The sequence below is a fragment of the Nomascus leucogenys genome, chromosome 15, assembly GCF_006542625.1.
Source record: "Nomascus leucogenys isolate Asia chromosome 15, Asia_NLE_v1, whole genome shotgun sequence".
NCBI lineage: Eukaryota > Metazoa > Chordata > Mammalia > Primates > Hylobatidae > Nomascus > Nomascus leucogenys.
In genome coordinates, this window is record NC_044395.1 from 57,869,979 (window position 1) to 57,883,758 (window position 13,780).

Sequence of the window (13,780 nt, forward strand, 5' to 3'; positions counted from 1 at the left end):
TTTATCTTAAGTTCCAGGGTACATGTGCAGTATATGCAGGTTTGTTACATAGGTAAACGTGTGCCATGGTGGTTTGCTGCGCCTATCAACCTGTCATCTAGATATTAAGCCCCACATGCCTTAACTGTTTATCCTGGTACTCTCCCTCCACTCACCCCACAACAGGCCCCAGTGTGTGTTGTTCACTTTCCTGCATCCATGTATTGTCATGGAACATGATGATTCTTTTCTCAGCTTTTTCATCTATATGTATCATTTTCTAAGTCCTGACAATTCGGGTTAATTCATCAGATCACAGGAGGTTAGACCTGACCAATCACTTAAGCCATCCACTTCACTGGAACACTTCCTGAGCCAGAGTGGATTCTCAGTAAATATTTACTGAATTAATTTGATAAATTTTGTAGATGAAAAGAAAGGTCCTGAGGAGGAAGGAATTTGATCAGTGTCACTTAACAAGTGGATGGCAGGAGTAGGACTAGAACCCAAGTTTCTTGAGACAGTCCAAGCAAGTTCCTTTACACCATGACTCACAGAGTCATAAGATTTCAGACTTGGAAGATGCCATACACTTCATCTTTAATACCCCCTGCAGTATCCCCACTAGTCATTAATTTGCTCTCTCCTTGAATACATCCAGCGACTGAAAATATATGACTTTGTAGATCACCTAGGTCACTCATTTTAGTCATTCAGCTAACAAACATTCATTACCTGCTTTGAGTCAAGGATGATATTATTTGCCAGAGATCCAGAGATGAATAACACATTTCCTGCCTTCAAGAAGTTTACAATATTTGGGCAGATACATACACGTAAACAGAACATAACCCAATGTAGTAAGTAGTATTCAGCTCTGACTCTTAAAAAGTAAGTAAGTTCATTCTTCTTTTGAACCAAGTCTATTTCCCAAGGACTATAGTCCTTATTCACTGGACCCAGGTCAACCTATTAGGGCCACAAAACAAAGTCCTTATTTCATCTGATTACCTTTCAGATATTTTTAAACAGATGTCATAACCCCCTTAGTAAGCTAAGTTTTCAATTCCTTCAAGAATTCTTTATTTGAAATGTAGTTTCAAGTTCTTTAATCTTTCTGGTTGTTCTTCAGTGAACATGTTCTAGCTTATCTCATCAGTGTCTTAAACGTGGCTCCCAGATGTGAACTGCTGAACTCCAAATATGGTCTGAGAGTACAATGTGGAATTGAGCTTCCTATCACTGTTTATTCTAGGCATTGTAATAAAAAAATAGAGGCAAAGGAAACACTATGTTTCTTGTCCACCAATTGCCTCTGGAACCTGATTATTGTGGCATCCCCACTTCTCTGACCTCTTTCCTCCATTTTCTCCTTGTATTCCTGCTTAGTTTATCAATACAATAAATATTATTGAGTTCTTGGTTTGTGTTTAGCAATCACAAGACTCTTTGGAGAAGCAGACATAATGCCTGTCTTGAAGGAGTTCACAGTCTTATTGGTAAAATTTGGTTTGTCCCCAAAGAAATAATTAACAAACAACCAAGACTGAGTATAATAAGGAAACAATCTTTCTCCTAGACCCTTCCTTAGAGCTGGTCTTAATAGTGGTTGGTGGACTTCTGGATATGACTGAAAACAGATCTTCTAATTCAAATGTCGGCACAGAACTGGCTTCAAGCCCAGTCTGTCAGGGGCTTTGTCAAATTTTTGTCATTGCATTGACCTAGACTGTTGCAGACTGAAGGCCTTTGAATTTCATCATCTGCAAAGAAGGCTGGGGCATCCATAGGGACCGACACCTCACAGGCCATGGAACAGCTTTCCAGCACCTGGTACCTGCCCAGTGCCAATCTAGAGTGCAATGGGAGAAAACTTCTTTCAGATGTTGGCATGAGCCTGCCTGTGTTTGCACTTCCGGGAGACAAGTTTAATTTGCTTTCACAGCGCTTTCCCCCAGGAGAAAATTTACTCAAACACCCTGGCTTCTTCACATTCAGAAGCATTGCTTGTTTGTTTTCCAGTTTTTACCATGGGGAGTTTCCATGTGTCTTGTGTGTGTATGTGTGTGTGTTTACCCCCCAGAAACCCACATTTCCTTGTTTGGATTCATTAGACCAAGTCAGAGTGTTGTTTTAATTCATAAATGGAAGGCATGTGTGACCCTTCCTTAAAACCAAAATACCAGCTCTGCTAGGTCCTGGGCCAACCTCTTTACATGCACAGCATCACCCTATTTGGTCTTCAAAATAACTCTCTGAGGTGTGTGTTACTGTTGACCCCATTTCACAAATGAGGAAAGTAATGTATAGAGATGGCTTGTCCAAAGGCATCTAGCTAGTAAGGGTTCCAGAGCCCATACCCTGGTCCAGGCCAAATGCTGCCAACTTTGGCTGCATATAGGACAGGTTCACCTACCAGATTTTCCCCTATCAGCTGTGTGACCTTGAAAAGGTGACTTCATCTCCCATTCTCTATCTAAGACTGTAAAATGGTGACATAAGTACCTATGTCTCATAATTCTTATGAAGATTAAGTTAGAATATATGATTTGCTTTTCGTAGTTCCATTTGAGGGAATGAGAGGGTCTCTGTTGGACTCTTCCTTCAACCTTGAGTAGTCGTAGAATTAAATCCCAGCTATGCTATCTAGTTTCCATTTCTTCTTTTTGGTTGCTAATAATAAATCCAATCCTTCTATTTCAGGAGCAAAGGGGATGTAATAGATGTAACCTGAAGTATAAATATCACCAGCTGCAGTCAAAGTGATATATCCAGGTGGCTGTCCTGGGGTTCAAGCTCCTTCTTGCCTGTAGCATTATCATCCATCCTCCTCCGGGGAAGCCAGGAGGAGTCAGAAGGTAGATCTCTGGCAATGGGTAAACCTTGGTACTTCAACCAGGTGTTCCCAAAGAGTTCCTGACAACCACTTTTATAATTTAAGGAGACAACAAAAACAGAAGGAGATATTAGTAGTAAATGCAGGCTTCTATTAGCCTGGACATACCACAAGGGAACAAGACATACAGGAGCTTCTGAGAGGGAGGGTAAGTGTGGGGTGAGCAGACAGGAGAGAATGAGAATGTCAAGTGGGCCTTGACTTCATTCACAAAGCTGGTTCCTTCTGTCTTTGATGCTGGAGTCCAGCATCAAGCTCGGACATCCACAGAGGTTTGCCTACTCAGAGCAAGGCAAGAGGCAGGTATGCCCATGCCATGGTGAGCTGACAGAGGAGAAAAGCTGCCTTTCCTTTTCTGGTATTACTGCCCCTGTGAGACAGTTAAGGAGGCAATTGGGCTGTCCAGGTAGTCCTCCTAATAGGATTTTCTTCTGTGGTCTCTCCTTGTTTCCTACGAAATGAGGCTTCAGGATTTTAGAAAGGAAAACCAGAAGGATGCAAATAAGGGCAGACTTTCCTCAACATCATCCCTGGACTCAGGAGAACTTAGTTATCAGCTGTGATCGTCTTTCACCTTGACATAGCAGGGCTAATGATTTGTTTCTGAAAACAAATCAGGAGTAGTGAACAGTCAAAACGGGCACCGCAGTGGGTTCCCTGAGGCCTCTGTGGGTTCCTCACTTCCATGTCTCCACTGGGAAGAAGCACTGTTGTCTTTTCTTCCTTCTGCAGTTGCCCCTTTGTATTTCAAGCAACATTTTGTTCAATATCCAGAGAACACTCCCACTCACAACATATGTCCAGAGAATGAGCTAAGGAAACACTTAAACTCTGCATTCCAATACAGATGAAAGGAAAAACAAGTTCCTGAAAATCATGTATTTTTTTTAACCAGGACCCACTGCTGTGATAGAAAAACAAGCTGGGGGAAAGGCCCCATTTTCCAACATGCCGTATACGCAATTATGAAAATCAGTTATTCATAAGCTGCTGAATTTTTAATTTGGATCCAAGCAGATCTAAAGGCACACCTTCTGCTAAATGAAGGCAGCTGCAGTGTGAACATGAGCAAAGCAGGAGAGACTGTGGTGGAAGAAACTCACCAAACACTAATTGGGAACATCCACAGTACTTATGCATTAAAGTTCACACTTTTCCCAAGCCAAAGAATGTCATTTCTGCCCTAGAATGTAGCACAGAGATACCTGGTCAGTGGAGACTCATTATTTGTGGGATCCTAACTGAACCTCAAGTTGTTGAAATACCTCCAAGTGGAAGAAAAATATATATATAAACACTTTATCAAAAGAAAACATTACATATCTCCTTTCCATTTCCTTGTTACTATCTTAAAATTATTTCATGTCTCCTAAAACTTCTGCCTTCTCTAACACCAGTAGCCTGGGGCAAGTTTTGTAGCAAACAGGCTTCTGTGCTGTCAGGTTTAGCAACCAACACTACACTCAGTCGCAGAAAATATGCTTTCGTCCCTTTCTCACTACGAAGGCTTTTTGGCAGATGATAAACAGGTTGTATCTTGCAGACTCCGGAAATCAGAATCTAACAAAGTATATAACACTTATCTGCAGTTGATCCTGTTAAAAATGCAACTTGTATTTATAGTAATTTTATTAGGAGATATACTTTATACCATTGGGTTTGAGAAAGATTGAACCATAGAAATTTAGATCTGGGAGGGATTTCTGAGCTCATCTAGTGGAATTCTTTCAGGAGTAGAAACAAATATTTATTGAGACCCTCCTCTGGATTGAATACCAGGGCAAATACATAAATGAATAAACTCAATTTCTATCCTCAAGGAGTTCACAGTCAACAATGAAACCTATACGGTATTTTAATAAGGGTGAGGGAAAAAGAGTTCTGGAAGTCACTTAGCCTGTTTAAGATGTCCAGGCCTTTCCAAGGAGGTGGCATTTGAACTGGATTTGAAAGAAGGAATAGAAGTTGCCAAGCAAGAACTTATGGGAGGAGCAAGTGCAATAATGAGAAAACAGGTACAGAAAGATCATGTGGCATGGCCAAGGGTTCACAACCACTCAGTAGCAGGACAACACCTGGAAGCCAGGCCGTCTGCTTTTCTGTTCTGCACTCCTTCCGCAGCCCTGCAGGCAGGACTGTCTCTCCGATTGTATAATTAGCCCAGTAGCTTAAAGTGGAAATTATCTTGCCTTGGACTTTGCTCAAAATTTTAATTTTTTAAAAGAATATTCAAAATGAAACTTCCTAAATGGTTCTTTCTAAAAACAGTGTTTAGGAATCCACTACTGACTTAAAGGTCTTGGGAACATGGATTCTTCCAAGTAAAGCCAGTGGAGAGTAGAGATCTTCAGGTCCCCAGCCTAAGCCTTGCTCTGTCGGGACCCAGACCATTTTGCCCTGAAATGAGGCCACGTGTTGGAAGAGACCTTCTTGTTCTTAACCCTGTGTTACTATAAAACACTGCTTGTGTTAGCAGAGACGACACTGAGTGAGTGGAATTGCCCACTCACTAAAGGAGCCACACATTTGGACCATTTTTCCAAACTTTAAAAATAGTTCTTAAGTTGATACTGGAAGACCTTGAGAAAGGACATTTGTTGAAAATACATCATGCTATAAATGCTGCCGCCTCCACCTATATATCACCAAGCCATTTTTCAAGCCCACGTCCCCTGAGAAGCCTTCCCTCTGCTAATTTCGCCCCATTCCAGCTGCCACAGTACTACCCTTAAGTGCTATGCTGCATTTAAGTTTTGTTGCCCGTGTCTAGATGCCTTTTCTCCACCCTTGATCTCTTAATTAATTATAGACTCATAGAATTTCAGAACAGGAAGCAGTCACAGGAATTCATCTCCACCATTGCCTTCATTTCACATATCAGGAAGGTGAGGCCCAGAGAGGGGAAGGAAGTTGCTTTAGGTCACAGATCGTGGTACTAAAAGAGTAGATCCCAAAACTAGGTTTTCTTACCTCCAGGCAGAGCTTTTTCTATGCCTCATGCAACAGTTGACTTATTATTTTGTTCTCCCAGTTAAGCTGCAAGTTTCCTATAGGCAAGGCTTCTATCTAATATAGTAACATTTCATTTAACAGAGGCCTAGATCTTGGCTTCACGACTTATAGTTGTGAGCTAAGACAACAGACTGCCTGCCTAACTAACCTTTTCCTTTACTTTCAAATCTGACTCTACTGGTTCCCTCTGAGACCTCGGGCAAGTCACTGCCCTTCCTCTGGGTCTCAGTTTCCTTCTCTATCAAATGAGATCATTGGGCTGGATGTCTCTAGGATCCCTCCAAGCTCTGAAAGTTATAGAATTCTCTATCCTACAAATAGATCCTTTGCTGCCTTCAGGATAGGCTTCTCTGTCCCACTGTTTCATCCAGTGAACCCATAGCTAGAGTCGCCTCAAAAACAGAGGCAGGGAAGTTCCCATGAGGGGGTGCCCCAAACTATCCCAAGATAGGGCTGGTTGGGATTGCAAAGAAAGAAGCACTAAAAGCCAGGTTGATCAGTCCAAAGCGTTTATTAGGGGAACTTACAGAGTGCTGTGGCAATTCTTGTGCAGACAGCAAGAGAAGGGGATTTTCTACCTAGCTATCTCCGTAGCAAGGTGTCCAGGGTATGGAGTTTATATGGGGATTTAAGGAGTTTGGCTCAAGGCCAGGGCTAGTTTCTTTACTGTTTGGGGAAACAATCTAAACACCTTTTTCAGTACCTGAGAAGGTTCAAGGCTTCAGCGTGGACTCCAGCCCGCAGAAGAGTTGCTAATGGCTGTGTCAGTCACAGAGCGGTCAAGGCCTGTATTTCTCGATCAGGACACAAAAAAAGTGGGAAGTTGGGGGATCCTATACCCATAGATCTGCCTTGTTCATTTCCCTGGATTCTGCTGTGGAATAAGTTCCTTCAAGATCCAGATAGCATAGTGTCATGCAGCAAGGCCAGGCATGGAGCCCGAAGGCTCGGGTTCCAGTTTTCACAGTCTTGCCTCTTTGATTTAGTATCTGTGGCCTTCCACAGGTCACTTCATTTCTCTCAGCCACCTGTTGGGTTTTTTTTGTTTTGTTTTTTTGTAAAATAGGAATAACAATATGTACTTGTCAGATTTGGTGACCGTGAAATGAGATAAATTTTGCGGAAATACATGGCACGAAGAAGGCATTGGCATATAGTTGCTTCTGTGCTTCATTTCACATCTAGCATTATTGAGAAACGAGCTGTTCCAAATAAACACACATTCTAGATAATAGGTTTACCAACAGGAGCTACAAAACAGTGCCTGACTTTTGATTAAAATCTTTCTGAAATTGATTCTATATTTTCTTGACCTGTCACACAGAGCATATAACAAATGTATTAGGAAGAGTTAGAGAAAGGAACATCTCTGCAAAAGGAGGGCATGACAGAGAGCGTGTCTGGGGATGCAAGTAGTGCAGAGAGAATAGGAAAGAAAACTTTTTTTTTTTTTTTTTTTTGAGACACAGTCTCACTCTGTTGCCCAGTCTGGAGTGTAATAGTGCAATCTCGGCTCACTGCACCCTCCACCTCCCAGGTTCAAGTGATTCTCCCACCTCATCCTCCTGAGTAGCTGGGATTACAGGTGTACACCACCATGCCAGGCTAATTTTTGTAGTTAGTAGAGATGGGGATTCACCACGTTGGCCAGGCTGGTCTCGAACTTCTGACCTCAAGTAATCCACCTGCTTCAGCCTCCCAAAGTGCTGGGATTAAGGCCTGAGCCACCACGCCCAGCCAGAAAAGAAAACTTCTTTGTCTCTGGAAAGAGCTTAGATTTTTTTCATCTTAGCAAATGGGGAGCCCTTGAAGGGTTTTAAGAAGGAGAGTGATAGGATCAGATTTGTTTCAAAGAAATCACTTGGGCTGCTGGGTGGTGAACACATCAGGGTGAGGAGCAAGAGGGAAGGCTGAAAGGCCTGCCTCAGGCTGGTGTAGTGGCTCCAGTGAGAGATGGTGGGGACCTACATGGATATATGAAAAGTCAGAGGTGGGAAAAGACAGATTTGTAAATGCTTAGTAGCTTTATATAAAAACAAAGTAATGGAATATCAGCCCATTCTGAGAAAAGCATAAAATACAAAAAGTATAAAGAAGACTGTAAGAATCACCCAATAACACACCACCCAAAGAAAACCACTGTCAACAGGTTAAGCTGTTTTCTCTCAGTGTTTTTAGCTGAAGAATCTCTAACGTGTTTGTAGATACAAATTTGATTTATAAAAATTTGGTTCAGGCAGACGTTTTCCAGAACACTTCTGCTAATGTCAATTGAGCTGTGCTTCCATAAGAGTAAAAATAACAGAATTTTAACTCCATTCATTCCTTTCAGTGACGGGGCCACAAGAGCTCAAATATGTGGGTCTTGGTTAACCTAAGGCTTGATTCCTGGGCTCTCTGTTTGGGTAAGGAAATTTGTTTTCAACTCTTCTTTTCTCTCGCCAGAGTCGGTGGATAACTGCCCCAGCAACTGCTATGGCAATGGTGACTGCATCTCTGGGACCTGCCACTGCTTCCTGGGTTTCCTGGGCCCCGACTGTGGCAGAGGTGAGAACTCTGCATTGGAGCTCTGGATTTCTGCTTCCCAGACCCCTCAGGCAGCTCACTTCTATGTCTCAGAGCAAGTGCAGAATCCAGCCCACCTTCTGATGCCCACGAGAAGGGTTTCCAAGGGCCATTCTCCAGAAGCCCTTGGAGGGAGGTGTTCAGGCAGAGCCATAACCTTGTCAGCTGCTGTCATCCATATGTGGATGATTGGGGAGGTCAGGAAGGGAGGGTGAACTCACTGTGGAGTGGCCACAGTGAAGTCAGTATCTGTTGCTGGGGCAGGTGGAGTGGCAGTGGGGTTTCTTTTAAAAAGTTGATTTCCTCTTATAGGAATGATCATCCCTGGCCATGCATCTTTGAAGTTTATCTTCATGCTAGTGTGATGTCTCTCTGACCTGTAAATGGGGAGCCTGAGAACTGTTCCATTGCTCCCTTTTAACAGCACAGGCAGAATCAGCCAAGACCCCAAGGGAGGGACTGAGGAGGCCAGGTCACTTTTTTCCACACAGGACCCTAATGGTGCCTGATATTTAGACACTGCCAGTGCCCATGATAAACATTGTGGAGATAGTCTAAAAGGCTGCCCACAATCTATCCCATGCTTTTGGCCATCATTTCCGTCCTGGAATAATTAACAAGGAAAGTGTCAAGGAGATCTGCAGTCCTGATAATTTGACACTCCCCTGGGAAACTACCTTGACCCCTTCTTTTGTTTTTTACCTTTTGCCTTATTCAGTAGCCATTTACTTCATGCCTTTTTAGGGATTGGCCCTGTGCTAGGCAAGACCCAATCCTGGGAGCTCTGAGTCTGGTCTCAGAGACAGACAAGTAAATAGACAACTGCAAAGCAGTACGATAATAAGTGAAATACGCTATAACACAGTTAAATACAGGGAGCTTCTATCAGAGTAGAAGGGAGGAGCAGTCTGAGAGTAGAAGGGATGAATTTCAGGAAAGGCTTCCCAAATAAGGGTGACACTACATCCGAGTCCTGAGGCTTGAGAAATTGTCCATAAGTAGAAGACAGAGATGGTTTTCCAGGCTGTGTGAACTACACCCTGCAAGTACTACGCCATGAGAGACTGTTTATTCTTCCTAATGTGAGATAGACTCAGTTTGAAGCAGCAAAGCTAGCATCCCCAAGGAAACACAGTGATTACCTGCTGAGTGCTTTAAAAAGGAAAGAAACCAGGTGGAGGCCAGGGGAAGGCACTGCAGAGGCAGATGCGTCATTCCTTCTAACAAGAATTACTGTCTCGTCCCATATGCACTTAAAGTTAAGAGTCATGTGTAAAAAAGCCTTATTGGATCTTGATAAGACTGGTAAGTACTTTCAGCACAATGCAGTATAATTTATTTTTATATAGTATCCTTCATAGAGAAGATCACAAAACCCTTTACGCTAAAGGCAGAATGAAAAGATAATACTTTGAAGAGCCAAGTTGGGCTCTGCTCTCCTCTTAAGGGGGCAGTGGTGTATGGGGCTGGAGTGGAGGCCTGAAAGGCAAGGGAAGCTGAGATTTGCTGGGTTAAAGAGGACAGTAAGTGGCGCTGCAGATGAGGTGTGGGGAAGTGAAAGTGGAGTGTTATTAGAGGAGAGTGCTGGAGGAGGGATTCAGGGCAGGCAGGAGGCTCAGCCACTGGCTTTTCCAGTGAGATGGAGGAACAGACTGAAACTTCCTGTCTGAGGTTCCTGGCAGCCACTGTACCCCATCAGCAACATGAAGGGGATGGGGTTAAGTGGATACCTACCCTGCCGGCCCTGCAATGTGCACTATCACCTACAAATCTAGATGTGTTTAAACTGGAAAGAAAGAAAGCAAGAGAAGAAGAGAGATGGGCACACATGGGTGTTTGTGGCAGAGCAATCGAGGCTACTGGTGAAGCCAGGCAGGCCAAGAGGAGAAAGGGACAAAGGCAGTTGGGGTGTGCTGGACACTGATTCATGCCAGACTTCCGGTGCTGTCTCCCCAGCCTCCTGCCCCGTGCTCTGTAGCGGAAATGGCCAATACATGAAGGGCAGATGCTTGTGCCACAGTGGCTGGAAAGGCGCTGAGTGTGATGTGCCCACCAACCAGTGTATCGATGTGGCCTGCAGCAACCATGGCACCTGCATCATGGGCACCTGCATCTGCAACCCTGGCTACAAGGGCGAGAGCTGTGAGGAAGGTAAGAGTTGCAGGTGGCAGCTCCGGCACCTTCCTCTGAGATAGAGGCTGGCATATAGTGCCAAGAGGGTGACCAGGGAGCAGGGGAAGCCTCCTCAGCCATTTTATGACCCCACCTCCCCAAGCCAGGAGCCCACCCACCAGCAACAGTAACTAATCTAAAGGAAGAGGCCAAACACATCAGAGTCCTGGTCAGTGAAAGGGAGAAATGCCATGTATCGAGCACTTACCATATACAAGCCTGTGCTAGCAGCCTTGTGTCGTGTAATTCAGACCTTATTAGGGAGGAGTAATCATCTCTACTTTATAGTTGGGGAATCTGAGGCTCAGAGGGTTGAAGAACTTGCCCAAGGACACATGGCTAGTAGACAGCAGAGCTGGGTTTGAGCCCAGTCGTTCTGGCTCCATAGCCTAAGTTCTTTTCACTCCCCTTTAGGCTTGCCTGCTCATTTTTAATCTCTATTTCTGAAGTGTGATTCTATTATAGGCCTCCAAACTCTGCCCTCTTTTATCACACTCATGTGTGTGTGTGTGTGTCTGTGTGTGTTCATGTGTATGGCTCTGCAGTGCCCTTGAGCATGCCTCTCTCCTTTATAAAATAAATATATGGCTGTGTAGATTGAGGCTAGAAAAGTGAACTGTTGATTTAACACTGACATCTGTTCTTTGCTAGGAAATCCAACCAAGTGAAATAAATGAATATTTCTATTTCACAAATGAAGAAACTGAGGCCCAGGGAAGGGCAGCGACTTGCCCACAGTCGTAGAACTGACTAATGGCAGAACTGGGATTCAGCCCAGGTCTCACTTCAAATCCAGGACTCTTCCTTCTTGACTGCATGGTGTTTCCAGCTGAGAGGAAGAGGCTTATTTGCAAGCAATGTAAAGTAGCTATTAAAAGTGCACATTCTGGAATCAGATATAGGTTTGCATCCTGGCCCTGCCACTAACTAGCCTCAGTTCCCTTGCCTATAAAATGGGAATGCCTTCCTCTGAGGGCCATTGTGAGGATTGAATTAAATGACCCATGTAAAGCACTTAGCTCAGTGTCTGACACATCGTAAACGCTCCATAAATGTGAGCTCTTATGTTATTAGTATTATTCTGGGGACAATTGAAGCACATTTCCTGTTTTGCTCCACTCACTTCATCCAAGGTCTTTTGAAATGGTTGGAATTTGCCGTTTGAAACTGACGGATGATGCTGTGCGCCTGTCATTACCTCCCATTCTCTGCTGTCTAGCACCCTGGCACCTTCCCCAGTGGGTGGAAGAGGCTCCAAGGAGAGCCGATCTTCTAAACCATCTACTGTTTAACAGAGAGCCCCCTTCCAGGCATCATTTTGCTCTAAAAATAAAACAGAACATTAACAGGCCCATTTTCAAAGAGTGGGGAACAAGAAGAGATTACTGTCTGAAAAGCATCGCCTTTCTGAGACAAGCTGTATATAAACCCCAAGCATGGCTGGAAGTCCTGATTCAGACCTGTTAACTTTGATGGGGATTACTTTGGGCTGTCTGAGAGAGAAGGAATGCCAACCCCTTTAACAAAGGAACTGGGCCTTCTTATCCAGAGAATGGTGACCTTCATCTGCTGTCCCTTTTTATTTGAGTCACTTGAGGTGAAGACCCTGAGAAGGAAAGAGAAACAAAGAGGAGACTCCTCTTGAAACTGTGAGCTGCCTCCAATCCCACCCATGATGTGTGGGCCAGGAAAGGGCAGTTGTCCTTCCCCAGATGAGCTGGCATCGCACAGCGCCCCAGAACTGCAGTGTTATTTATAAGAGAGAAAAAAATGTTTAGAACTTTGATTTACGTTATCTATTTGAAAAGAAATGTTCTTACTCCAGCTTTCTTTTCTGAGGAGAGCCATCTGGTACTGATTCCCATTATTATTTCTGTTTCTCTGGTGAAGCGTCACTGCGTTGTCCTTGTGTTTATAATGGGGTTTTCTCGGGGCCTTTGTCCTCCACACTTCTCCTCCCCTCCTCCCTCTGCTCTGTGCTAACGGGTTTCACTGTGTTTATAAAACATCAGCTAACAAGCTCACTTTTTTTCTCCCCCTTCCTTCTTCTGAAGTTTATTGCCCCATATTTTTTAAAGCTTGAATGCGGCCAGTAGGACACTGGGAAGGAGTTGGGGGAGGAGCAGAAAAGAAAAAACCTAGACCTTTCACAGTGAGAAGTGAGACCCTGTGTTTTTGGTCCTGCAGAGTGTCTAATAGCTTGTGTGGTCACTGAAGCATGGCATGTTTGGGGGAAAGACCTGTGTCTGCGGCCTGGTCATGCAGGCCTCATCATTTTGTTAATGGGCTATGCATCTGCCAGAAATTTTGGCATGAATGGCAAGCTCTGCAAGGGGAAAAAAGGTAACTGTTTGGCACATCTCTAAGAGGAAACTAAGTTAGGCTGTCTTCCAGACAAAGGCCAGCCCACCTCCCTGACCACTGCTCCTACTCCTTCATCACAGTGCCCTTCCACCCCAAGCTGGCCGCTTCTCCCCACTTTACGCACAGCTCCTTGGGAAATCACCGTTGTTCCTGAAGCTGTCCCAGTGTGATGGAAAGAAGCCAACTTTAATCACCACCCCAGAGGCTCCAGAATGCAAAGGCAAAGGCAGAGTCTACCTACCACCTCTTTGGCAGAGCGTCATTGTGGCATAGATACTGGCCCTATAGGATCAGTAGAGCAGAGGGACAATGTCTGCCCAGCCCCAGCAGGAACCTCAGCCGGTTCAGCCTAGATTTCTGGGAGCTGCCTTCCCTCCTGAGATGCAGTCTTCCTTAAAACTTCCCTCCTGCTCCACAATCACTTGGCCCAGCTGACCTTCAGAAGCAACGATTAATTGCCTGGAGGTAGCCTCTCATCAGTTCCTTCTGATCTTTGTTCTCTGCCTGGGCCATCTGCTGGGAGTGTAGGATTCACTTTGCTGGTTCCTGGGTCCTTCCTTAGACTCATTACATCTAAGGAAGCACAGGCCTGTGCCACCCAGAGCCTCTTGCTGAACTTGGCACCCTCCCAGTCTGCTTGCTAATGATGGAGATTTATAGGTTCGACCTCAAGGGTGCCCTGGGATTCTCAGAGACAGTTTCAACCCGAAGTTGAGGTTCAGGCACTTACAGAAAAGGAAATACCTTTATTGGCCTCAGTATAGGAATTGCTGAGTTGTTTCCTGTCAAATT

General features: G+C 44.4%; 1 protein-coding gene across 1 annotated transcript in view; it reads left to right on the forward strand.

Annotated features, from left to right (window-relative positions):
• The window catches only part of TENM4 (teneurin transmembrane protein 4), a 416,745-nt gene that overhangs the window by 254,995 nt on the left and 147,970 nt on the right, over positions 1-13,780 (forward strand). The window contains exons 10-11 of the mRNA XM_030828936.1: positions 8,333-8,434; positions 10,409-10,603. Coding sequence (XP_030684796.1) covers positions 8,333-8,434; positions 10,409-10,603 — 297 coding nt within the window. The remainder of the gene's footprint in view (positions 1-8,332; positions 8,435-10,408; positions 10,604-13,780) is intronic.